The 26,863-nt window shown below is 46.5% G+C and overlaps 1 protein-coding gene across 3 annotated transcripts in view; it reads left to right on the forward strand.

The window, feature by feature from the left end:
- The first annotated feature begins 8,148 nt into the window (after nt 1-8,148).
- The window catches only part of Atf1 (activating transcription factor 1), a 33,390-nt gene continuing 14,675 nt past the window's right edge, over nt 8,149-26,863 (forward strand). The window contains exons 1-3 of one of the 3 annotated variants that reach the window (NM_007497.3): nt 8,149-8,372; nt 13,023-13,121; nt 25,535-25,635. In NM_007497.3, the coding sequence (NP_031523.3) occupies nt 13,029-13,121; nt 25,535-25,635 (194 nt within the window). In that variant the 5' untranslated portion in view covers nt 8,149-8,372; nt 13,023-13,028. Of the gene's footprint in view, nt 8,373-8,516; nt 8,896-9,157; nt 9,621-13,022; nt 13,122-25,534; nt 25,636-26,863 lie in introns of those variants that run through there. The other 2 variants (XM_006520351.4, XM_006520352.4) reach the window with 2 other exon arrangements.

Genomic DNA, 26,863 nt, shown 5'->3' on the forward strand with positions numbered 1-26,863 from the left:
AAGCCAAGAAAGTGGTTGTCAGAAATTTTATTTTTTTAACCTTGGGGTGTCTTTTCAAATTTGGGGGGGGGTTGTTTGTTTTTTTTTTTTTTAAGATTTATTTATTTATTCTGCCTGCGTGCCAGAAGAGAGCACCAGATTTCATTACAGATGGTGTGAGCCACCATGTGGTTGCTGGGAATTGAACTCAGGACCTCAGGAAGAGCAGCCAGTGCTCTTAATCCCTGAGTCCTCTCTCCAGCAGTAATTGTTTAAGTAATTGGTTTGTTTTCTTAAGGATTTAATTGCTGTTTTTTTATCTTTATCAGCTTTTTGTCTGAGCAAACAGAGTGCTTGCCTGAGGAGCCAGAAGGCAGTGAATCCCATGGACCTGGGCAGGGACCAAGCCTGAGGCTCTGGGAGGGCATCAGGCTGTCTTATTAAAGGCCAAGCTGCCCCTTGTCCCCCACCCCCAGTGTTATCACATTTGTATTTATTTGGGGGGGCTTGCTTGTATGCGGGAGTCAGTTATCTTTGCACCCTGGGAGTCTTGGGGCTTGGCTGTTAACCCTTCCCGTGTGTGGCACTGGTGCTTTTAAGACCTGGGTTGCAGGCTGTGTCTTCTGCCTTGAGCTGGATGGGGCTTCGGGCTTGCCTGTGGTGAGGCATTGTTTGCTCTGGCATTTCCTGGTCTTAGAGGGGTGGCTTGCATTTGCAGTGTGGACCCAACTGTTTTGGCACTGAGGACCTCCCTGACTTAACACTTAGCAAGTGTTACACACCAAGCACAGACACTTAAGTACTGAAGAAAAAGGAGAGGTCAAAGAGCAGGAACAAGTCATGACATGTAAGGACAGTTAGGAGTAGAGGGGCTGGTGAGAGCAGGCTAGACAGTCCAGGTGGACGGGAGTCACCAGCTGGGTCCAACTTAGGTGGTTTTAGTGGTGGTGGTTTCTTTGTTTTTTTGTTTTGTTTTGTTTTTGATGTTTGAGTCATGGCCTCCAGCCCAGGCTGGCCACAAAACCCATTATGATCCTTGTTCCTCACCCTTCCGAGTTCTGGGGTTAGAGTTGCCATTCCTGGCCTGAACTTAGTTGTGAAAGATGACACAGGTAGGAGAAAAACAGGCAGGAAAAGCAAGCTGATATGTAGTTGTACCACCATCCAGCACTTGGGACGTAGGATTTCAAGTTTGCCCTCAATGACTTAGCAAGTTCAAAGCCAGCCTGGTCTACATGAGACCTGCTCTCAAAAAAGTATATTTGGGGAACCAAGTTATTAGAATTCGTATGGTGAGAATATGTGATCCTTTCAAGCTGCTATGGTGGCTAGAGGCATGGACTCCCGCTGATTGCTGTTTCTGAATTAGCTAAACATTGGAAGGACTCCAACATCGCGTTCCTACAGATGTGTCATCCACTCACCGGCCGAGTGATCTTTCTCCTTTAATCCTAGAAGGGCTAGTGATTTGCTCTCATGTAAACACTTACCTGTCCCCAGAGCTTCAGTCATACCTGAGAGCTTAAGCGGGTATGTGATACCTGTAGCCTGCTCTGACCAACATGTAGAAGATTCCCCCAGGGAAGGAACTGAATGTTAAATGCCATAATCAGTGATGTCAATAACTGGTTTGCTTATAGAATTCATGGACACAGTGACCAATAGTTGTCCTCCATCAGGTAGCATTAGCGGAGCCAGAAAGGAAGCTACAGAGATTACAGAGTGAGAGAGGACCACGACTTGGAATGTAGAAAGGGGAGGGAGACACAAGCAGAGGTTATTTCCCCTGTGTCCCAACAACCAAAGTATTCGAGCTTAAACAGAAAGGAGCGACTTGAGCTGTACATGGTAGCACATGGTGTTTATCCAGTTACCCGGCAGGCAGAAGATGGACAGTCACCTAAGACCAGTTCAAGGCTAGCCTGGTAACATGGCAAAACCCCTGACTAATAAAAGGATGAGTTTTAGTGGTGGTGGCAGGGGTTGGGGGTGTGGAGGACTTCTTATTACAGGACAGTTTAAGGCAGTATACAAAATGTCAAGCTGTGCTAAGTGTGTTGATCTGGAACTGGTGCCTAAAAAGCTACTGGGTCACTCTCAGGCACACTGTTTACGGTTAGGACAAACTAGAAAGTTCTTTCCTGAGGTCCATTCACTTTTAGTGAGACTTTTTTAAAAATTCTTTTACTGTTTCTAATTGGAGGGAAGGGCATGTGCAGGCAGGTACTGTTGGAGGCCAAAGGTGTCCGGTTCCCCTGGAGCTAGAGTTGTAGGAGCTTGTGAGTCACCTTCGTGAGTGCTGGGGATTGAACCCAGCTTCTCTGAGAGAGCAGCACACACTCAAACCACTAAGCCATTTCCTCAGCACAAGCCAAATATGAATGGTCAGAGTGACTTGACATATGTTAAATTTATCCCATGTATAAAGTCTTTATGAAAAGAAGTGGAGAAAAAGTGGAGGGAGGGGCTGGAGAGATGCTAATGTGGTTGAGAGTGCTGGTTGCTCTTCCAGAGGACCTGGATTCAGTTTCTAGCACCCATACGGCAGCTCACAACCATCTGTAACTTGATTCCCAGGGGATCCAACATCCTCTTCTGGCTTCTTACATGCACTAGGCACACACACAAGCATACTCAGATACTTAAAATGGTAATTTTAGCAATAAGTCAAATGGTGCTGCCTTTCAAGTAATTGCTTTTGGCTCTTGGAACATCTTATTTCCTTTTACCCATGGAGTAAAGACTCTTATCAAATTTAGAAAACATTTGGAGTGGCTTGGTGGGTAAAGTCACTTGCTGCCAAGTCTGACCACTTGAGTTTCATCCCCAGGACATGAAAGGAGAGAACCAACTTCCTGAAAGTTGTCTTCTGAGCTCCACATGTGTCAGGGATATATTATTAGACAGGCTGACTAGTTGACAGGCTTCAAATCAGCAGGCTATGAAACTAGGCCTAAGAACTGGGCAAGTCCAGGCAAGTCAATTACTAGAAAGAAACTTCAGGCAACTAGTTAGAAACTATCCTGCCATTAGAAGCTGCCCAGCCATCTGGCCTGAAGCAAGGACAATGGGTCAGCAAGTTTCCAGACCTACCCAGTAACAGTTTCCAGCCCCTCACCCCGGTAATGGAATGCCCCTAGAGATGGAGTAAAATAAAGGTCACCTATCCCAGATCCCCTAACGTGCTTTAAATATGGCCTGCAGGCTTACTTGGTTGTCTCTTTTCCTTGGAATGTTAGGATCCCTGCATGCTGGATTTCCACAGAATAAAAAACTGTTCCTTGCTTTTGCATATTATTTGAGTCTGGGGTATCATTCTTCTACGGACAAAGGACCCTTACATTTGGGGGCTTGTCTGGGATTCACTAGAGACCCTCCCTGACCCAAATAATGGAGTCATTTTTTCTGATTGGTAATTCTGGGTGCATGATTATCTTTTGTCCATATCTGTGCTTCTGTTTCAGGTTTAATCTGGAGGCTGAGAGGGACAAAGCAGATTCATATTTTGTTACCCAGCCAGAGGCAATGAAGGATTCTTCTGACCCCCTACTAGAAACAGAACTTGTTAGTTCTTTCTGAACTGGATGTGGGTCTATGGCCTCCCAACTGCAGGGAGGAAATCAGTCTGAGACAGCATTTTCGCTTTTGTTTTCTTTTCCCCAGGAATGTCCTTTTGTGTCTATCTGTGTGTCTGTCTGTCTGTGTGTACTCTGTGCTTTTTGACCTCTTGTACAAATTTTTCTTTGATTCCTAGGATGGGACAGGCACAAAGCACCCCACTGGGCCTGGCCTGAACCATTTTAAGGACTTTTGCTGAGTCACAGAAAACTCAGGTCTGGTGGCTTGTCCTTGAAAACTAGCATTGTTTTGCAGGAATGAATGGCCTACTTCTAAAGTAGGATGGCCTGAGGAGGGAACTTTTCATCTCCCCATCATTTACAGGGTGAAGGCTGTAAATGAGCTCAGGGGCCACCCGGACCAAGTGCCATATATCACCACATGGCTATACCTGGTTGAGAAGCCCCGTTTGGTTGAGACCTTTTTTGTTACCAGCCTCTCTCCCTGCTCTTCTTCCTCTGAAGGAGAGTTGGTTCAGCACCCTACCTTGCTCCCTGCTTCTGCTCCTGAGGAAGATCTGTCCCCCTCCCTATGTTAAGGATTCTGCCTGCTGCCACTGTCCCTGCCCAACCTTCAAAGTCAGAGGGAGGAGCAACCCCTGACTCCCCTGATTTTCCTGACTCTACTCGGAGTCTACCTCACACTTGGGCCCATAGTACTACCCATACTACTATGGTCTTAACCCCCAGGACTATGGGAAACCCAGATGCTCAAGGGAGACAGTTCATGAAGTATGAGCCATTTTCCAGTAATGATCTTTACAACTGGAAATTGCAGAACCCCTCATTCTCAGAAAGAGCATCAGCTCTCACGGGTCTCCTAGATTCAACCATGCTGACTCACCTGCCCACCTAAAATGACTGTTGGCAACTCCTCCATGTCCTCTTCACAACAGAGGAGAGAGAGGATGATGGGAGATTCTGATGGATGGCCTCTGAGAGGCTGCCAGGTGGCCTGCAAATTTATCAAAGGTGAGCCAGGTGATGCAGGGAAAGAATGAGAGCCCCAGGGAATATCTAGAAAGACTTTATGAAGCCTATAAGACCTATACTCCTTTTGACCTTTGACCAGAAGCCAGAACGCACCAGTCATCTGTGAACATGGCTTTTGTTAACCGAACTGCCCCTCACATCCATTGGATGCTCCAGCGCCTGGGTGGCTTTTCAGGTAAGCAACTGAGTGAGGTAGCAGCCACAGAGCTGAGAGCTTTTCACAACCGGGAGACCCCGGAGAATGACAGACCAGAGGACTGGAGGAAGTACTACGTGCTGCCACAAGCCACAGCTGTCCGACAAGAGTGAGCTGAAAAATCAGCTCCTGGGAGGGGCAGAGCTGCTCCCACTGAAGAAAGAACCACTCTCCATCAGAGAGGGACCAGTGTGCCTATTGAGGGGAAAGGCTGCTGGGAGCATGAGTGCCAAGATGAGTATCCTAAGAAAACATCAAAGAGATGGTCCAAAGGTTCTGGAATTAGAAGATGACTGAGGGTGTCGGGGCTTAACACCCTCCATGAACCCTGGGCAACCCTAAAGGTGGAGGGGAAGCCTGCAGACTGTCTGGTGAACATGGGTGCAAGGATGCAAGGGGCAACAAGCACCAAGCCCTACCACTGACTACCTGAAGAAAGGTGGACTTGGGAGTGCAATGGGTAACTCACGTGTTTATGGTCATTCCTGGTTGCCCATATCCCCTGCTGGGAAGAGACCTCCTCACCAAGATGGAAACCCACTATTTTGGTCTAGAGGGAGTGGAAGTGCTGGATAAGAATGGCCCCATCCATGCTCTGACCTTGGCCCAAGAATAGGAACACAAACTGTTCCCTCAGCCAGCCTATCTCCAAGCCCGTTACTTCAGAGGTTCCTAGCCGAAGTCCCCAAAGTCTGGGCCGAAACAATTCAATGGGACTCACCTGACATTGAGCTCTGGTTCTAGTTCAATTAAAAGTTGGGACTAGGGGCTGGAGAGATAGCTCAGTCATTAAGAGCACTGGCTGCTCTTCCAGAGGTCGTTGAGTTCAATTCCCAGCAATCACATGGTGGCTCACAACCATCTGTAATGGGATCTGATGCCCTCTTCTGGTGTGTCTGAAGACAGCTACAGTGTACTCATATAAGTAAAATAAGTCTTTAAAAAATAAAAATTATCAGGCAACATCCAATACCCAGAGATGCCAGGCCCCTCGCTTTAATCAGCTCTGGGAGGTAGGGATTCTGAGTCCTTGCCAATCAGCATGGCACACTCCCCTCCTTTCGGTCAAGAAGTCCTATTCCAATGACTGCCAGCGTGTGCAGGATGTAAGGGAGGTAAATAAACAGTGGAAGATACCCATCCTACAGTTCCAGACTCATCCGTCCTGCTGAGCTGATGTCCAGACCCTCTAGCCTTTACCCCCAAGTGCTGGACCTTCAGGTGAGTGCCACCACACACAATCCAGGGATCCTCTCAGATAGTTCTTCATCCTTCTCTTTATTTTTAAATGATCAGCAGGGGCTGGGAGATGTCTCCAGGTTAAAGGATGAGAACGCTTCTCTTGCAGAGGTCTCATGTTAGGTTTCCGGCATGTATCAGACAGCTCACAGCTGAATGAAATGAGGACATGACCGTTCTGAGGCATATGGTTGAGGAGAAGGCTTTGAGTGTAGATGTGGGAGAGAGTACAGCCAGAGGCATGGGAAGAGGCCAGGGCAGGGAGACAAATAACAGACTGACCAGAGCTTTGACAGGGGGCAGAGCAAGAAAAAGGAAGAGAAAGTTGGAAGAGGCAAAGAGCCAAGAGAGATGGCCAAACTGGCAGGATTTTTGGAACTCAGAAGCTGGGGGAAGAGAACTGAAGGCCCTCAGCCTGGGTTTAGGGTAGGGGGTTGGTGTGTGCTAGAGAAGAGCAGATTGTGAGCCTGGCTACCAGCCTGTGCTTTGGCATGCTAACAGACACCACAGTTAGCCATTTGTCCTGGGTTTCTTTGGGACCTGACAGCAACCATTTGTAATTCTAACTCCAGAGGATCCAACGCTCATTTCTGGATTCTGAAGAAACCTGTGCGCATACCATTCCCCATCTGAGACACACAGACACACAAAATTTACAATAATATATTTAAAAAGCAAACACTTGAAAGAAAGGATGAATGTATAGAAGTGTTTGGAGGGGGGAAAGAGCTGGAGAGATGGCTCAGTGGTTAAGAGCACTGACTGCTCTTCCAGAGGTCCTGAGTTCAATTCCCAGCAACCACATGATGGCTCTGTAATGGGATATGATGCTCTCTTCTGGTGTGTCTGAAGACAGCTACATAAAAAATAAATATAGGCCGGGCGTGGTGGCACACGCCTTTAATGCCAGCACTTGGGAGGCAGAGGCAGGCGGATTTCTGAGTTGAAGGCCAGCCTGGTCTACAAAGTGAGTTCCAGGACAGCCAGGGCTATACAGAGAAACCCTGTCTTGAAAAACCAAATATATATTTATATGTGTGTACACACACACACACACACACACACACACACATATATATATCTTTAAAAGAAAAAATAAAGGTTTGGAGGGAGGAAAAGAGAGAAATGATAATATAATCTCAAAAAAAGGACCCCTTTTAAAAACACTATGGGTGATGGAATGACTGCTGCTGGCCTGTTGTTCAGGCCAGGCTGGTATCTGCAAGCTTTCCCCCGACCTTACTTTGTAGGTCACTTTCCATAATGTTGAGACTCTGACTTAGTGTTGTACTTTCCATAGTTTTTTAAGACAGGCTTTCTTTGTATAGCCTTGCCGGGCCTGGAACTTTCTATGAAGATAAGAGATAGCACTGTGCCTGCCAACCCAAAGTGCTGGGGTCAGAGGCACAGCTGACCACGCCTGGCAATTTCCATAAATTTGATAGCGACTCCAGAGAGGTTGGGTAACTAGCCTAATCAGTCAAAACCCGAGTACTTCTATTTAAAGGTAGTCATCGGCCTTAGCTTTATTGGGCAATATTTGCTGAATCACGGTGCCTGGAGTCTAATAAGCCCTTCTAAACGCTTCAGTTTTACATCACATCGTATGTTCTGAAGGCTCAAAACCAAAGTCTTCACTCACCCAGTTATTAGGAGGGAAGGTGTCAAATACAACTTCTCAAAACATTTGATAATGCACTTTGTAGAGGGCATGCTAAAAACAAGCAAGCGAGCGAGCAAACCGCTATGATGCCCTAGCAGAACCTTGCCAAGGCTGAGATAAAGGCATCTGTATGAAGGTCAACTCCCCACAAGGACATGCTAAGTCCTTTCCGAAGCACTAAGATGGCAGCGCAAGGTTTTACAGTTACTTAAACAGAGCAGGTAGCCGAGGGTCAGCTGTCCCGCCCGCGAGAGAGGGAGGTCAGGACCCCGCGCCATTGCCCCAAGATCCCCGGAGCTCCCCCAGCGTCCCCGTGGCGGCCCGCGCGCTCCCGAGCTCGCCAAGATGGCGGCGCTCACGTGACCACGCGGTGACGCAGCACGCCGGCGCGCAGGCCACGCCCCTCCCCACGCTCCCGCGCACTCCTCGGCCGCCCCCCCCCCCCCCCCCAGCCCCGGCCCCCGGCCTGTGCGGATCATGCCGCCTGCGACGCCCCTCGCGGCCGGGAAACGGTAGCCGCGACGGTTGGCTCTCGAGTTACGCTCTCCTCCCGCACCCCGCCGACCCCTGGGACGCGCGCCACCTCGCTGCGGTGCGCGGCTGGCAAGTGAGGAGTAAAGTCGGCGCCGCCTGGGACGGGGGAGTGGAGCTTCCTGCCCCGGGCAGCGGCCAGGCGGCCCCGCGGGTGAGTGGGGCGCGGCGGAGCGCGAGGCGGCCCGGGCGGGAAGGCGGCGCCGGCGGGGACGCAATGGCGGCCACGCGCCGGCCGGGGGTCGCGCGCGGCTCGGCGGGCGGTGGGGGAGGGGCGCGGTGGGGGTGGGGCCGGCCGCGCGCTTCCGGTCGCGCGCGTCCCGAGCGCCCGGGCGTTAGGCTCCCCTCGCCTCCGCGGGGCGCGTTGGGAGAGGCGCCCCGGGCCTCCCGCGCTCCTTGGCTCGGCCCGCGCCGCATGGAGGCGGGAAGAAAAGCCGAGCGGCGGCCTCCGGCAGGCTGCAGACGCCGCGGCCTTGGGCTCCCGCCTCCATGACTGGGAAAACCGAGGCAACCCGCCCTGTGGCGGGGCACGGCGTTCCTCTCCTTCCGGGAGTCTCGCCGCTGGCCGCCTAAGTTATGATAGAAACTTAAAAGAGTCTCGGTAGCCGCCTTTTCTTTTTGAGACGGGATTTGTTGCGAAGAGTTCATGGTGCAGGACTTCCAGACGCGGTCGCCGGGTCCGGTTTATTATAGCGTTTTTAGTTTTGCCTGAGACAGGGCTTACCAAACTGGCCTTAAATAAATTTATATATACATACACACACACATACATACATACATACATACATACATAGTCCAGGTTGGCTTCGAACACGGCTTATGTTAGGATTTTTTGTTTGTTTTTTTGTTTTTCTTATATGAGTACACTGTAGCTGTCTTCAGACACTCCAGAAGAGGGAGTCAGATCTCATTACAGATGGTTGTGAGCCACCATGTGGTTGCTGGGAATTGAACTCAGACCTCTGGAAGAGCAGTCAGTGCTCTTAACTGTTGAGCCATTTCTCCAGACCTTCAACATCTTTTTCAAGGAAGGAAGCTAAGACGCCTTTTCCTCACTCACCAGCTGAGAAGTCTCTGTACTTGATATTTATTGATATTTACTGTTCACTCGTGACAGTCTGCTGGTCACTGAGCACACTTTACTGCAGACAGGCACTGCCTTTAGAGAGCTTAAAGCTGGGAGAAACAGGCAGGCTAGTAAACATAGCTGTTAAGTAATTCAGAGATAACGAGCCAGGCAAGACAAATGTATTAAAATAGGACCTGATCCAGGCGTAGTGGCACAAGCCTTTAACCCCAGCTCAGGCGGCAGAGGCTCTAAAGACCAAACCAACCTCCTACCCCTCACCCAGGAAGGAAAGAAAACCACAGGACTTGGTACAGTAAGGAATGGCAGTAAGAGGTATTGCTGGGCCAGGAATGGTGGTGGACACAGCCTAGCTTCTGGGTTTTTGCATCCTAATGTGAGATCTGAAGTAAATACAGTTTCTTTAGGTCTCATCACCACAAAAACAAATCTCTTCTCTTGATATTTCACGTAGAAAGTCGCTTTCTTTGTAGGATTTATTAAAAGCACCTTGCCTTGGGCTAGGGATGTAGCCTGCTCTGTAGAGGACCTGGGTGTGTTGGCAGGTTCTGCTTAATTGAGGCAAGCGGGGATGTCTGGAGAGTCAAGTTCAAGAAAGGTCACCCTCTGCTATGTATCAGGTTTTGAGGCCAATCTGGGCTATAGAAGACCCTGTCCTAGGAGGGCAGTGCCTTGCCTTGTGTGTGACAGCCATCCATAGCCTGCGGACTTCTCCGTTTCCAGCATCTTGTTGGTGATGCATTTGGACTGCATTTCATTGCCTTCCTGATTCTGCCCAACTGTGCATCATATTATGATAGCTGCTACTTGGAACTTAATTGTTTTTATAGAAAATGTACTCAGATAGTGTATTTTGTTTAAAAAGGTGTCATTTTGAAAAGCAGACTTTAGGGCTGGCAAGATGCTCAGTGGGTAAGAGTACTGACTGCTCTTCCAAAGGTCCTGAGTTCAGGTTCTGGTGGCCATATGGTGGCTCACAACCATTCTTGATGACATCTGATGCCCTCATCTGGTGTGTCTGAAGACAGCTACAGTGTACTTAATTTGTAATAATAATTAAAATCTTTAAAAAAAAGAAAAGCAGACTTCAGTCAAGCATGGTAGGACATACCTATGGCCTTTTTCTTAGCACTCAGGAGGCAGAGGCAGCCTGGGCTTTAAAATCCTGTCTAAAAAACAAAACAAAAACCTCAGCCAGATTTAAAATTTTAGGAATGGGGAGACTGGCTGCTCTTCAGAAGAAGACCTGGGTTCAAGTCGCAGCATTCTCATGGCAGCTCACAACTGCCTGTAACTAGCTCCTGGGTAATCCTGTACCCCTACACCCTACACACATGCAGGCAAAACACCCATGCTTATAAAATAAGTTTGTTTGTTTTTAAGTGTATTTGCAGTTGATAATTCAGTAAAACAGAACAGGTACAGTTTGTTGCTTATAGTGAGAAAAAGGTGTTTGTTTGTTTGTTTGTTTGATTGAATTGGGGGGGGGTGGTGTTTGTTTCTGTTTTTTCAAAACGGTTTCTCTGTGTAGCCCTGGCTGGCCTGGAACTCAGAAATCCGACTGCCTCTGCCTCCTGAGTGCTGGGATTAAAGGTGTGTTCCACCACGCCCGGCTAAAAAAGTATTTTATGTGTATGGATGTTTTGCCTTCAAATGTGCCTGTGTGCTATGTGTTCCTCTGGAAGCCAGTAGATCCCCTGGAGTTGTATATGGTTTTGAGCCACTTTATAGGTGCTGGGAAGTCAAACCCAAGTCCTCTCAAAGAGCAGCCAGTGTTCTCAACCCACTAAGCCATCTCTCTAGCTTATGATTAAGAATTCTTAACTTGTCCAGCAGGGGTGGCACATGCCTTTAATCCCAGCACTACGGAGGCAAGAGGCAGGTGGATCCTTTGAGTTCAAACCCAGCCTGGTCTACAGAGTGAATTCCAGGAACAGCCAGGGCTATGCAGAGAAACCCTGTTTCCAAAAACAAAAAAAATCTCAACTTTTTGCTTCCTGACATGTTTTCAGTGTTGGAGAAAAAGGGCTAATGTCATTAGTCAGTGGGGAGAAAGCCAAAGCCACCTTGTTCTTATTAGAAAGCTTACTATGAAAACAGAAAAAAACAGCAAGTGCTGGTAAGGATGGGAGGAACTGCGGCTAGAATTTTTTTTTTTTTTTTTTTTTTTTGGTTTTTTGAGACAGGGTTTTTCTGTAGTATAGCCCTGGCTGTCCTGGAACTCACTTTGTAGACCAGGCTGGCCTCGAACTCAGAAATCCTCTTGCCTCTGCCTCCCGAGTTGCAGCTAGAATTCTTATGTTCTGCTAGGACAGTAAACCCGGCTGGATGCCATTAAAATTAGTACTTCAGATGGACAACAGAATAACTGATGATTTAGCAGCTCTCTAGGCTACACATACAAAGAAAATGGAAAGCAAGCTCTTTTTTTCTTTGTTCTTTCAAGACAGGGTCTTGAGTGTAGCCAGCCCTAGCTATCCTGGGACTTCTGTAAACCAGGCTACCTATAAACTTGTAAGACAGCAGTTCTCAACCTTCACAGGGGTCCAGAATTAGATAGCCTGCATGGTCAGATATTTACAATTTATAACAGCAAAATTATTATGAAGTAACAAAAAAAATAGTTTTATGGTTGGGGTCACATGAGGTATGTGTTAAAGGGCTGCAGCATTAGGAAGGTTGAGAACCACACTCACCTAGAGATGAACCTTTGCCACTAGGCCTGGCAAAAGCAGGTCTTTACGAGATAATCGTTATCCATGTTTATGGCTCAACTATTCACAGCAGTCGGGAGACTGAAGCAACCCAACTATTTGTCAGTAGATGGGGGTAAACAATGGAAGTACATTCCAGGGAGTGTTGTTCAGACTTCAAACCATGGAAACCCTGACAGGAGCTATGGTTGAATTGGGCTTTTTTTTGTTTGTTTGTTTTGTTTTGTTTTTTGTTTTTCGAGACAGGGTTTCTCTGTATACTCTTGGCTGTCCTGGAACTCACTTTGTAGACCAGGCTGGCCTTGAACTCAGAAATCCACCTGCCTCTGCCTCCCAAGTGCTGGGATTAAAGGCGTGCGCCACCACGCCCGGCTGAATTGGGCTCTTGTGCCAAATGAAGTTAGGCAGCCACAGAAGGACTCGCTCACCTTGTGGGAGTGTCTAGTCACAGGAGTTAGTAGTAGAAACAGGAGTTGCTGGTGCTCCTGGAGGAAAAAGACAGTTACTATCGGACGTAGAAAAGTCTAGAGGTTGGTTGTTCAGCTGTCAATATAGTCAACACAACGGAACTGTACTTTGAAAAATGGTAAGATAAGCCAGGCTGGTGACTCATTTCTTTAATTCCAGCACTGGGGAGGAAGGAGCTGGTGGACCTCTGTTCAAGGACAGCTGATCTACACAGTGGGTTCAGGAGACCCAAGGACAGGTCGATCCTGTCTCAAAAAATTCCAAAATAAGGGGAGCTCTGTAGTAGCAATCACGTTCTGTAGCAACTGGCATCCTTTATTTTGTCATTTGTCGGTTTCTTTTGTTTTCTTTAGTTTGGTTTTTGAGACAGGGTTTCTCTGTATAGCCATGGCTGTCCTGGAACTCACTTTGTAGAGCAGGCTGGCCTCAAACTCAGAAATCCGCCTGCCTCTGCCTCCCAAGTGCTGGGATTAAAGGCGTGCACCACCACGCCGGGCTCAGCTGGCTTTTTCTAACTGGCTTTTTTTCCTTTCAGTTGATTATGGAAGATTCCCACAAGAGTAACACGACAGAGACTGCATCTCAGCCTGGTTCAACCGTTGCGGGGCCTCACGTTTCTCAGATAGTACATCAGGTAAAGCAGGAGCTAGCAGAGCACTGAGCTGGCTGTTGGTGTTCACAGATTAGTTTTCAGCTTAGTTGACAGGTAGGCATGTTCAGACTGAAAATGTAAACTTAGGAGTTATGAATATAAATTTTAATAGAAACTAAAATTATGGGGCAACTTCTGGCTTCTACCTAGTTCGTAGAAAGCTGAAAAGACTCTTTCTCCTAAAACCAAAAGAAAAAAAAAAAAGAGCCAGGCGTTAGGGCTTATCAGACTTGATATAGTTGACAAAGAATCAGTGAACATGAAGGTAGGCTAGTGGAGAATGGAAAACAGAAGAGGGAGAAGGACAAAAGCAGAGCCGTGCATCCGGGAATTCTGGGGCAGTGTCTGTTTTGAGTAAGTAGTCTTGGTGTAGATGAGATTCCTGGGGTGTGAGTTCAGTCGGGGATAACAGATCTTGAGTTTTGATTTGACCATTCATATGTAAATGTCCTTTCTGCTTTCTAGTTTGTGCATTTGGTGCTACTGATAATTTTTGGCTTACTTGTCCTCTAAGTCCAGGAAGGCTGTGATGTGCCATATGGAAAAAATACCTGTGTCAGATAACAGAAATGAGCTGTAATGCTACTTACTACTGACAGTGCGTTAACTATATATCAAAGAGGTATCTTGAATCTTAGAACCTGGTAGTGTAGTGTACTGGCCAGTGAATATACTTGGAAGGCAGCGTAGTTCCCTAGAAGCAATGGTTCATTTTATGTGATAGATAATATTATAACCACTACAGACAAGAATAGTCTGTTATTTATGTGTATGTGTGCATACCTTTGTGTGTAGAGGTGCCCATGAGGTCCAGAGGACACTGGAGCTGTAGTTACAGGTCTTTGGGAGCCACCATATAGGTGCTAGACACAGAACATAATCCCCTGCAAGAAGAGTGAGCACTTTATTTATTTAATGTATATGAGTGCATTGTAGCTGTACTACAAGCTACAGTGAAGGTTGTGAGCTGCCTTCATGTGGTTGCTGGGAATTGAAACTTAGGACCTCTGCTCGCTCCAGTCGGCCCCACTCCATTCTGCCCAAAGATTTATTTATTATTATAAATAAGTACACTGTAGCTGTCTTCAGACACACCAGAAGAGGGCATCAGATCTCATTTTGGATGGTTGCTGGAATTTGAACTTAGGACCTTTGGAAGAGCAGTCAGTGCTTTTAACCGCTGAGCCATATCTCCAGCCCCACAGTGAGCACTTTTAATCTCTGGCCCATCTATCTAGCTCTGAGACATTTGTTTTTTGATACTTACGTTATTTATTTTGTGGTGGGTACACTGCCCCAGCACAGTTGTGTAGATCAGAGTGCAGCTTCTGGGAGTTGGCTCTCTTTCTGTCAAGTGAGTCCTAAGGATTGAACTCAGGCTTGGTGACACATGGTTTTACCTGGGGGCTACCTCACTGCCTTTCCTCAAGAAGTTCTGCTCACAAAAGGAGCTAAGAATGACTTGTCTGCGGTGGTTTGGGCTTATAGAGTTGCTCATCCCCCCCCCCCCCCTCTTTTCCTCTCCTCTCCTCTCCTCTCCCCTCTGTTCCCCTTTACCCAGTGATTGATCCAGGGCCCAGGGTGTTGGGCAGGCACCTGACCACTGAGCTGTAGCTTTAAGGTTTTGTTTTCATTTTGACAAAAGCATTGCTGTGTTGCACAGGGTGGCCTCAAACTGGCGACCCTCCTGTCTCAGCCTTCAGATACTGAGATAGCAGCTAAGATGTGTTTGTGTGTCTATGTGTGTTTATTTGCATGTGTGTATGTGTGTCTATGTATGTTTGTGGGTGTGTGTACAGGTGCCCATGGAGGCCTGAGGTGGCCTTGTATCCCAGGAGTTAGAGGTTGTAAGCCCAGCATGATCCTGCCGTGAGTGAGGCAGTGAATCCCTTAGCAACCTTCTGTTTGCCCTTAATTGTGATTTGTTGAGCATTTTGTCACAGCAACAGCACAAGTACCTAAGACAGGATCGTTTACGCCTTTAATCCCAGCACTCGGGAGGCAGAGGCAGGTGGATTTCTTGAGTTCAAGGCCAGCCTGGTCTACAGAGTGAGTCCCAGGACAGCCAGGGCTACACAGAGAAACCCTGACTCAAAAAAACAAACAAAAAAATGGATGTGTGGTACACATCTGCCCAGGTTTACTTCATTTGTCTGCTTTTTTGTATCGTCTTCGAAGCAGTTGTTTTAGGGATTTAGTCTTAAGTTCAATACTTGAGGTAAGTCTTATAGATGTTACATTTCCATTCATTTTATGGTTTTCTCAGTGGTTGTATTGTGATGGCTCATCTGGTTATTGATAGATCTATTCCACTTTTTTTGTTTGTTTGTTTGGTTGGTTTTTGTTTTTTGAGACAGGGTTTCTCTGTATAGCCCTGGCTGTCCTGGAACTCACTTTGTAGACCAGGCTGGCCTCGAACTCAGAAATCCACCTGCCTCTGCCTCCCGAGTACTGGGATTAAAGGCGTGCGCCACTACTGCCGAGCCACAGATAGTATTCTTAACTTTTGAGCCATCTGTCTAGCTACACCCCCCACCCCACCCCACCCCACCCCCCGCAATCTTGTAATAACATCTTTTGGAGAGCTCTGTGGTCGTACTCAGAAAACAAACCACAGTAGTGTTACACTCACCCACTCTTTTAAAGATAAAGAGAAATGTCTTTAAAATCAGTTGAAGCCGTCTATAACACTAAAAAACATAGGATAAAAACTGCTAAGGAATAACAAATGCCTGGTGTGCAGTGACCTGTCAGGTTAAAGTTGTTAGTGAGAGAAAAGGTGAATGAAGTGAAGAAATCATAAAGGCAGAGAGGGAAATAAAAGGAAGCAGGGTCCTGCAGAAGGGTGAGAGAAAGCCGTGCTAGGGAGAAAACGTAAGGAGCTGACAGCACAGGGAGTAGGCTGTGGGGGCTGGAGGGCTGGCTCCATCCGGCTGCTCTTGCATGCAGGCAAAACACTTAGACATTTAAAATAAAGTAAAAATAATTTTTAAAAGTTTTTTAAAAATGAAAACTGTATATAAATAGATGACCATAAAAACATTGAAGCACTTAAAAATCTTACTTGCGCTGGAGAGATGACTCAGTGGTTAAAAGCATTTGCTGCTCTTGCAGGGATCCAGATTTGGTTCTCAGCACTGCACAGTGGCTCACCACCATCTATAACCAGTCCAGGGACTCTGTGCCTTCTTCTGACTTATGGGGTAACAGTATGTACAAAGTGTACATACATAATCCAGCCAAACATACACAAAAACAAAATAATTGGAATTCAGAGGTTTTTTTTAAAAGCTGGGCATGGTGGTTGAACACCTTCAATCCTGGCACTTGGGAGGCAGAGGCAGGTGGATCTCTGTAAGTTCAAGGCCAGCCTGTACTACAAAGCAGGTTCCTGGCCAGCCAAGCTAAGAAGTGAGAACCAGTCTCAAAATAAACAAACAGTACTAGACATAATAGAGGAAAACCTGGAGTGGGGCGAGTAGACCGGTCCTTAGAGCAGCCCTCTGGGTGCTCTGGCTCTACAGTGTGCTGGTAGGGACATGGACTGAAGTTAGCATCCTCTTGTCTTTTGTAGCTGTGTGCTGAGCTATCTTCACTCTATCAGGAATCTCCCCTGGTTACACTTAGTTTGGTTGCCTGTGTGCAAGGCAGGTTTTTCTATGCCTAAGACACTCCAGTTCCCACCTCTGTCTCTGGTGGGTGATGTCTAAGTCAGTGCTGTTTCCGTTGGGGAGTGGAAGAAGCAACAGCATTGAAATTGCTCAGTCTTCAGATCCCAGTGCAGATTAAACATACAGCTAGGGCTGGAGAGATGGCTCAGTGGTTAAGAGCACCGACTGCTCTTCCAAAGGTCCTGAGTTCAAGTCCCAGCAACCATATGGTGGCTCACAACCATCTGTAATGAGATCTGACGCCCTCTTCTGGTGCATCTGAAGACAGCTACAGTGTACTTACATATAATAATAAATAAATTTTAAAAAACAACAACAACCAAAAAAAAAAAAAAACATGCAGCTAGAGGTGGGGTCTGCTCATGTCAAGGACTCCACCTAACTCAGCTTCAGAATTCCTAGAGTTCCTGGTAAGAATCCCAGTGTGGATAAGATAGGTGGCTCCGGAGTTGGGCTGCCTGCTGCTCTGTGGCTTGTGGCTGTAAGCCTCAGAGTCTCTGACTAGTGAGTTTTCCTTGTTTTCAGGCCTCCAAAGTAGTAGTTTTTAAAACAATAAGTTGTCTTTTAAGATGGCTCTTAGCCATTGTCCTCTTGAGTCATATGAGTAACAAAACAGACCTTCCTCTGCAGTGCTCACGGGTCACATTGGAAGAGTCGAGTCACCATGGAACCACATGTCCCAACTGACTCGAGACTTTTAAGAACTGTGGCTTCTATAGGTAGAACTGCCGTTTTCCTTCTGCCCATCTCCCGCTTACTTTAGATGAGACATCATCCTGACAGGGAGCAGGGAGTCCTGTGCCCTCCTTTGTGCTGAGTTGCTCTAGTTCCTCTCGTTTGCTGCTGCCCCACACTTCAGGTTTCTGATGTTTCCCAACCAGTCTCAGAGCCTGTCAGTTGTTCTGTCACATGGAGCAATATGATCTAACCCCTCTTTACATACAAGTCCTGTGGTTGTAGTTGTGTTATAAAGTATGTGTGCTCTTAGATTGGCAGGTGCAAGCTTCTAGCCTTGTCCCCAGCTTTCTTCTATAGTTGCTGTTGGAATAAGTGGCCTGTTACTAAACCTAGCGTTGTTTCTCCTTCGGCTGCTCTTCCTGTTGAGTGCTTACTGTACATCACTAGCTGGAAGTCACTTTGTACAGACTGACCTTGAAAGCTGTCCAGGCTAGCCTGAAGTTTCTGGCCCCCTCACTGGAGCCCCTTAAGATCTGAGATTGTTGGGATGTGGCGCAGACGCTCTGCTTCATCTGCTTTTATCATCATCTTCCTTTTTAGCTGTTTTGCCACTTTTGTTATTTTTAATTTTGGAGTTCTTTTCATTTCATAGATGAGTCATTAGGCCTCTTGAGCATATGGATTGGTGTTTGTCCATGCTGCTGCCCACCCAGCTCTGCAGCCTGAGTTCTTACAGGCTTCCACTAAATAAAGCTTGATTTTTGTGTTATCAGAGGAAAAAACATTTCAGGATTAGTTAATATAATGCAGTGTAGTTTACTAAAAAAAGATTCTTAAGGGCCAGCAAGATGGTTTAGCTAGTAAAAGCACTTGCTGCCAAGCCTGACCTGGCTTAGTTTTAAAAATAAACAAAAAATGTTTAATGGGTTTTTTAAAGCTCTGTGATGATGCTCTGAGACAAGAACAAGAATCTAGAGATGTGGGTGCAGCTGCCGAGAGTCCTGCTCGTTGTCTTTACAGTACTCAGTAGTGGCCTGAATGTGAGAGGAGAGTTAGCGTTTAGAGGGCTGCTAAGAAATGTAGGGGTGATTATGTAAGGACCCCAAGGGCCACCTGGCAGGATTACAAAAAGGCAGAAGTCCAGACAGAAAGTTAGGATGAACCCACTATAACAGTTTCCCACTTGAGGTATGTACATTCAGCTTACAACTGGCCCACTGCTGTCTTAATCTTCTTACTAAAGTATGTATCCATGAGTGGGCAGTGGTGCCCCACACCTTTAATCCCAGTGCTCAGGTGGCAGAGGCAGGTGGATCTCTTTGAGTGTGAGGACAGCTACACAGAGATAGCCTGTCTTGGGGGTGAAAATCTGAGAAAGAACTGTCTTTATGTTGGCAGCCTTCACACCAGATGTTAATTACACTGGGTCTCTGATGCTCTGAGGCTTCAGCAGGCACCGGAGTCGCAGCTGTTCTTCCTCATGTCCCACAGTCCTCACTTTCTTTCCTACTTCACAGTCTTCCCTCTCACTGTGACCTCCACACCTCTTGTATTTTGTGCTTGTCCTTTTGTTCCTTAGCTCTAAAACTTCTTCCTTATCTTTCAATTCTCCAATCCTTTATCATTTGCTGATGTCAAAATAGTGATTATTTAGATTTCAAATCTATCTTTAAGTTTCACTTTTCTGACTTCTAGAGACATTCCATTATCCAGCTTCTTAGAATGCTGTTGTTTTTGTGTATATGGGTATTTCCCCTGCGTGTGTCACTGCCCCATGTGTGTGCCTGCTGCCCCCTCACTCCGATTCCAGCTTTCCTGTTACCTGTAGTTCTGTGTAGGGCTGAGGCCTTGTGTGTTTTTCCCTGGCCACTGTGGCACGTCCATTGGTGTCTTCCTTGTTCAGTCGTGTTGGTGAGACTGTGTGTGGCTTCTGATATTACTAGGAGAAAATCTCAGCAAACACCTGATCGCCTGGCTCTTAAATTTTCCCCACCTCCTCTTCTGCAATGCTCCCTAAACCTTAGGTGTGGGAGTTTTTGGGACTGGGTTCCACAACTCTACACTCTAATAGGTTGTAGTTTTCTATAGTGGTCTCTGTCTATCAAGAAGCGAAGTTTCCTTGATGAAAGGTGGAGACTATACTTACCTATGGGTGTGAGGACACATGTTTATAGATTGTTAGGGATTATGCTAGCTTAGTAAATTAGTGGTTTTAGACTTTCCTCCAGTAACCATAACTTCCTAGCACTGAGTAGTTAGCTAGGTTTTCAGTATCAGGCATGGTTTCCCTATTGTTGAGTGGGTCTTAAGTCAAATTAGAGAGCTGTTGGTTACGATGTGTGCGACTACTGCATGCAGCCTCACCCTGGTCATTGATGTAGTTCACAGCCGTCCTTGCTGGGCAGGACTGTTGTTGCTTTCCTCCTTTGGAAGCTTGCTGCATGGGGCCTTTTGGTGTCAAAGCTAAACTTCAGGGATGGGCTTTCATGACAGATGCAGTTTAGGGCCTCTTTTTATTTATTTTTATTTTTTTCGAGACAGGGTTTCTCTGTGTAGCCCTGGCTGTTCTGGAACTCACTCTGTAGACCAGGCTGGCCTCAAACTCAGAAATCCTCCTGCCTCTGCCTCCCAAGCACTGGGATTAAAGGCGTGTGCCACCACTTCCCGGGTTTAGGGCCTCATTTTTAAAGTGCATGGTGTCTTCAGCTGTAGAGACTGGTGGGGGGATGGGGGGAGGTAGGTGGGGGTAGCCAAGGACAGCAGGCTGTATGTTTTGGGAGACTTGGACAGCTATGGCCTACAGCTTGAAAGAGGGCTTGGTTGGTTGGTTGGTTGGTTGGTTAGTTTGTCTTGGTGTTTTGTTTAGTTTTTCAGGACAAGGTTCTCTGTGTAGCCCTGGCTGTCCTGGAACTGGCTTTGTAGACCAGGCTGGCCTCGAACTCAGACATCTGCCTCTCAAGTGCTGGGATTAAAGGTATATATCATGTCTGTTATTGCTGTTTTGTTTGTTACATGGTTTTTAGACCATGTCATCCCTAAATGTCTTTTAGGTCCCGGCCCGGGTTACACTTAAATTTGCTACTTAGGTAGATGGGAGATTTATGCAATAATAAACACACTGCCTGAATTCTTTCTTTCTTTCTTTCCTTTGTTGCTGTTTTTTTTTTGGTTTTTTTTTGGTTTTTTTTTTTTTTGAGACAAGGTTTTTCTGTGTAGCCTTGGCTGTCCAACCTTACCTAGAATTATTATTTAACATCACCCATTTTGTTCTTTTTAAATAGTTGTTACCTGGAGTCAGCTTGCCCATTTGGCAGAAGTATGCTTTTCTCAAGAAGAGAACCGGGAAATTTATGTTAGCCAGGACTTCACATTGGTTATGATCTATGTTGCTTTCGCTTGAGCTGCCCATTAGAGGCAGGTTCTTTGGGATGGGCCTAATGCTTGGTCAGTCCTGATGAACAAGCATGTACACCCTAGATCATAGACTCTGTGCCTCTCGGGGCTTGGTTAGCATACTTACTGCTCATCTTTGTGGTATTTTGGAGACAGTGCGCCACTTGGCTCAGTTCTACTCCACATGGTTTAACATCTCTTAGGAAGTCCTTTCCGGCACCAGCTCTCCTCTACATCAAGTGTAAGTGTTTGGTAATCGGTGTCTGATGGTGGCAGTCTCCCTTCTGGGTCTGATTCTGCTGCCTAGTCTTCTGCTTCTCATTCTAGGTGCGTTATTGCTTACTGGCCATTAAGCTTTAAAAACAACTGTTGGGAATTGTTTAGTTCCAGGGAGATAACTGTATTTCTAGAAGCTGCTCACTATACAGATAGGCTTAGAAAGAGTCTAGAACAAGAGTTGTCATTGATTGCTCAAAACTGGGAGTCAAGTCTGTCTCCTTGGCTCTGCTTTGGCCTCTCGTAGTCCTCACATGCTTTCTCCATGACTGAAAACAAGATGATTTTATTCTGCGTCTCTCCTTCCCCACTAGCCCCCAGTATGTTCTTTGAAACTTTTTTTTTAAAGGTTTCCTTTTCAGACAATTTTTAAGCAGGTGTCAGTGCCATACAGTGAAACGTGTATATGTAACTTTTTTTTTTGTTGTTTTTTTGTTTTGTTTTATTTTTCGAGACAGGGTTTCTGTGTAGCTTTGGCTGTCCCGGCACTCACTTTGTATACCAGGCTGGCCTTAAACTCAGAAATCCACCTGCCTCTGCCTCCTGAGTGCTTGGATTAAAGACGTTCGCCACCACGCCCGGCTTGTAACTTTTTTAACCTGTGTGTGTTTGCTATTAGCTCTGGAGGTCTTAACTTTCTAACCTGTCTAACCTGAGCCAAGCTCGGTCTTTTGTAAGTCACCCCTGCGTGCAGACAATTTCAGAGAGGTTACCCTGAGAATTGGGGAGCTTATACTCTACTGCTGTAGTGTGGCACTAGGAACTAGAAGTTAGGCTACAGTCCAAGTGAGCAAGTGGAAAAGGTGCATTGTAGAATTCCTGATCCACTGCAGTGCCATTAGAAGACATTGTATGTGGGCAGACAGTTTATGCTTTAGAAGGTTGAGAAATAAAAAGGTTTTGTAGGCAGGATGTCACTGTGCAGCTCAGGCTGCCCTTGGACCGGAAATCGTGTGCAATTCTGCTAGGTTTGGGGATTACAGGCCTATGCCATCATGCCTGGCCAGAAAAGAAATGTACGGAAAGACCTCTTTATCTCAGTGGTACTTGCATGAAAGAGCCCTGAGTCTTAGCAGCATAGGAAGGTCGGTACCTCCCTTCCGATGCAGGGCTATCTCTGAAGTTCAGACTGTGCCTACCTCCCTCTTACCAGTAGAGAGCTCTCTTCTCTGCTTTCCCAGTTTTACCTTCTGGATGCAAGGCTGGCAGGTGAGCTGCTGTGTCAGGGTGTTGCAGCCTCTCTTCTTTCTGAGCACACGGTGACTGCCAGTGCTGTCAGAGGAGTGTTTTTGTTCTATGTGTTTTGAACCAGAGGCTGGCTGTGTAGCTGAGATGAGTTGAAGCTCTTCCTGCTGAGTGACACAAGGCTGAGGGCAGCTGTGTTCTGTGTGAGACTGGTGGTACCTGCATATATATTTTAAGATTTCTTCTCCTACCGGGCAGTGGTGGCACACGCCTTTAATCCCAGCATTTGGGAAGCAGAGGCAGGCAAATTTCTGAGTTTGAGGCCAGCCTGGTGTACAGCATGAGTTCCAGGACGGCTAGGGCTACACAGAGAAACCCTGTCTCAAAAAACCAAAAAAAAAATTTTTTTTCCTCCTGTTTGTGTCATAAGGAGAAATATTTAGTGTCTTAACTTTAGAAATTATTTTCTTACGAGTTTAGTGAGAGAACCTGAAGAAAACCTAGAAAGGGACAGACTGTAGCTGAAGGTAGGATTAGAAACAGAACATAAGGACTGGCTCAGTAGCCTTTAATCCCAGCACTCCGGAAGCAGAGGCAGGTAGATCTCTGTAGTTCGAGACCAAGCTGGTCTATGTAGTGAGTTCCAAGACAGCCAGGCTACATAGTGATACCCTGTGGTGGGAGGTAGTAGGGAGGGGCTGGAACATCCTTCGATACCTGAGTCGTGAATGTGACAGTCATCTGGGTGTCACTAGTTGGCCATCAGTTGTAGATCTGCTGAGAGAAAGAAAGGGTGACTCATAAGGTTCTCTGTGAACTCAGGAGACACTGGGGGTTGTTTTCTTTTTGAAACGGGGTTTCTGGCCTCAAAATGATAGTCTCCGAGCTTTCTGAGTTCTGGAGTCACAGGAATAAGCTGCCATAGGCTAGAATCATTCATTGAAGGGGACGATTAAAGGTGAGACAAGCCCCACGCAAGTGTGCTGCCTGCGAGATGTCTGAGGGAAGCTATAGACAGCAGACAAGGCCCAAAGCAAAGTCAGGTGTCATAATCCAGTTTTAGGGAAATGGTAGGTATTTTAGATCATTTTAAGAGTTAAAAATTGGGCTGGAGAGATGGCTTAGCGGTTAAGAGCACCGACTGCTCTTCCAAAGGTCCTGAGTTAAAATCCCAGCAACCACATGGTGGCTCACAACCATTCTAACAAGATCTGACTCCTTCTTCTAGAGTGTCTGAAGACAGCTACAGTGTACTTACATATAATAAATAAATAAATCTTAAAAAAAAAAAAGTTAAAAATAGGGGTTGGAGAGATGGCTCAGCAGTTAAGAGCACTGGGTATTTTTTCAGAGAACCTGAGTTCAATTCCCAGCACCCACATGGCAGCTCACAACTGTCTAACTCCTATTCCAAGGGATCTAGCACCCCACACAGGCATGCATGCAGGCAAAACATCGATGCACATGAAATTTAAAAAAAAATTAAATAGTCTCAGAGATTATGGTGGCTCACACACACCTTTAATCCAGCACTCTGGAGGCAGAGGCAGGCAGAGCTCTGTGAGTTCCAGGCAAGTGTGTGGCCTACATAGCAGGTTCCAGGATAGCCAGTACTACACAGAGACATCCTGTCCAACTTAAAACTTGGTTTTAAAATTTGAAGAATAGTTAATATTTACTTGTGTGTGCCAGGTAAAGTGCCATATATACATTGGTTCATTGTGAGGTGAGACAGTGCCGACTCCTATGTTTTTGTTTTTAAGATTTATTTATTTATGTGAGTACATTGTCGCTGTCTTCAGACACACCAGAAGAGGACATTGGATCTCATCACAGATGGTTGTGAGCCACCATGTGGTTGCTGGGAATTGAACTCAGGACCTTCGGAATAGCAGTCAGTGCTCTTAACCGCTGAGCCATCTCTCCAGCCCAACTCCTACATTCTTAAATTTGTATGTTTGTGTTGACCCCTACCTGTCACCTCCACCACCTAACTTCTGTCCTTGAGGCAGCCTCTGATGCAGCAGCTTGCCCTTCCCACTACCACCGCCTTCACTACTATCCTGAGGCAGCTTGCTGGCTTGGCTCTTGTCTTCTGATCTCTTCTTACCAGTATATTAATGTGAACGTATTGGTGGCTTTAAGGCCTCACCTGTGTAGTTTTCCTGGGTTTTTTTTTTTTTGTTTTTTTGTTTTTTCTTTTTTTTGGTTTTTTCGAGACAGGATTTCTCTGAATAGCCTTGGCTATCCTGGAACTCACTTGTAGACCAGGCTGGCCTCGAACTCAGAAATCCTCCTGCCTCTGCCTCCCAAGTGCTGGGATTAAAGGTGTGCGCCACCACCGCCCGGCAGTTTTCCTGTTTTAATTTATGAGTACCGCGTGTATGTGCAAGTGCCTAGGGAAGGCAGGGAGCGGCAGGCATCCTCTCCCTCTGCAGCTGCACAGTGTGGCTGCTAGGGATGGAGCTCTGGGCCTTGGAAGAACAGTTCAAGCCCATAATTTCTGAGCTCATGTGGCACAGAGCCTTTCTCTAGGCTTATGTATTCAGCAGTAGGTATCTAATAGGCTTTTCAGACTCAGCCTGTGTAAATATGGTGCCGAAATCAGAACTGTCTTTTTCTCTTCTAACTAGTAGAATAACATCATTGAAAGGTTTACTTATGTATTATGTATATGGCTGCTCCGTCTACATCATCTGCAGGTCAGAAGAGGGATCCCATTACGTACACATGGTTGTGAGCTACCAAGTGGTGTTGAAAATTGAACTCTGAACCTCTAGAAGAGTAGCCAGTGCTCTTAACTGCTAAGCCATCTCTCCAGCCTCCAAGTAATACCATTTTATTTGACATATAAGCTTTATTGTTTGCTCTGGTCTGCTGTATTGTATATGCTTTTTGGTTGTTTTTTTTTTTTTTTTTTGAGAAAGAGTTTTTCTGCCCTGGAATTGACTTTGTAGACCAGGATGGCTTCAAACTCAGATCTGCCTGCCTCTTTGTCCACAGTGCTGGGATTAACAGTGTGCCAGCACACCCGGTTTGTTTGTTTGTTTGTGTCTCTTTAGATGCTCTCCTTTCCTTTTCATTTTGAACCTCAGAAGTAACATACAAGAGAGCAGGTGATGGAAGACAGATCATTCCTATAAAAGTGAAAACTGGATTCTTCAGTGTACTAAAATGAGTTCTGATTTTTAGGTGTCATCGTTATCAGAAAGTGAGGAGTCTCAGGACTCATCTGACAGCATAGGCTCCTCACAGAAAGCTCACGGGATCCTGGCCCGGCGCCCATCCTACAGGTCAGTACTTTGTTTTCAGTGTGTTCACAGAGTTCTGAGAAAATATAAAGCAGTCATAGGCAGTTAGGTGAGGAGGCAGGTCTTAGAGAAGTTGCAACCAGATTAAGCTGAGGAGTTTAGACTTTAGTTTTAATGTTGAGACAGGGTCTTTCTGTGAAACCCCTGCTGTCCTAGAACTCACAGAGATCTGCCTGCCTCTCTTCCCTGAGTGCTGGGATTGAAAGCCTGAGTCCCCATGCCCTGCTGGGTCCCCATGCCCTGCTGAGTCCCCATGCCCTGCTGGTATAGAAATGTAAACGCAGAGCTCTAGGCCCTTGTGTCCTTCTGTATGCACTGAAGCCTCTGATCATTATGCACGTGTGTTTGCCTGCATGAGTTTGTGTGTGTCATGTGTGTTCCAGGGGCTAGAAGAAGGTCTTAGATCCCCTGCAACTGGAGTTACAGGTGGTTGTAAGCTGCCGTGTGTGTGTGTGTGTGTGTGTGTGTGTGTGTGTGTATGCTGAGAACCTGAGTTATCTGCTGCAACAATAGCCATTGAGCTATCTTTGAGCCCCATAGCATTCCATTTTATTCAAAGGCATGGCCATGTGTTATTTTCTGTGATGCCATGTCCTGGTAGGGTAGGGTAACTGTCCCTTAGTAAATGCCAGTAATTACTTGCTCAGTGAGTGGGGATCTGTATGTAGTACAGTTGATTGATAAAAAGCTTTGGAATGGTCTGATTTCCTTTGGATAGGAGTAAGGGTGTGTGCAGTGAGTGAGCTCGTGACAGTGTCATGGTAGAATTGACCAATCCTAGAGCCGAGTGTGGTAAGAAGACTCAGAATGATGATGACTCAGGATGTGAGTGAGCAGTGTACTAAGGTCTCGGGCGGTCGGTGTCAGGGTTCTGTAGAAGATCTACGAAAGAACTGCTAGGTGTGAATCAAGGCAACACTGACTTGATCTTGTAAATCTGGGCCAGGCAGAGGCTGATGCAGAGGAGCTGTTTCACCTGAACCGCACACTCCGAGGTGAGCGCAGGAAGGAGGACAGCTCTGCCTGGTCCAGGAACTCTGGGTCATCAGATGGAGAGAGAGGAAGTCTCTAGTGAGAATTGTAGTTTCTTTAAAAAACACAGAAATAAGAATGTGCTTTTGTTTTAATCTCAGGTATGGGATGTGGGGCTCCTGCCGATTGCCCATAGCAGCTGCCTATGATTTGCTGGCTGCAGATAGTTTCTTCAGTT

Source organism: Mus musculus, chromosome 15, assembly GCF_000001635.26.
Source record: "Mus musculus strain C57BL/6J chromosome 15, GRCm38.p6 C57BL/6J".
NCBI classification, from domain to species: Eukaryota; Metazoa; Chordata; class Mammalia; order Rodentia; family Muridae; genus Mus; species Mus musculus.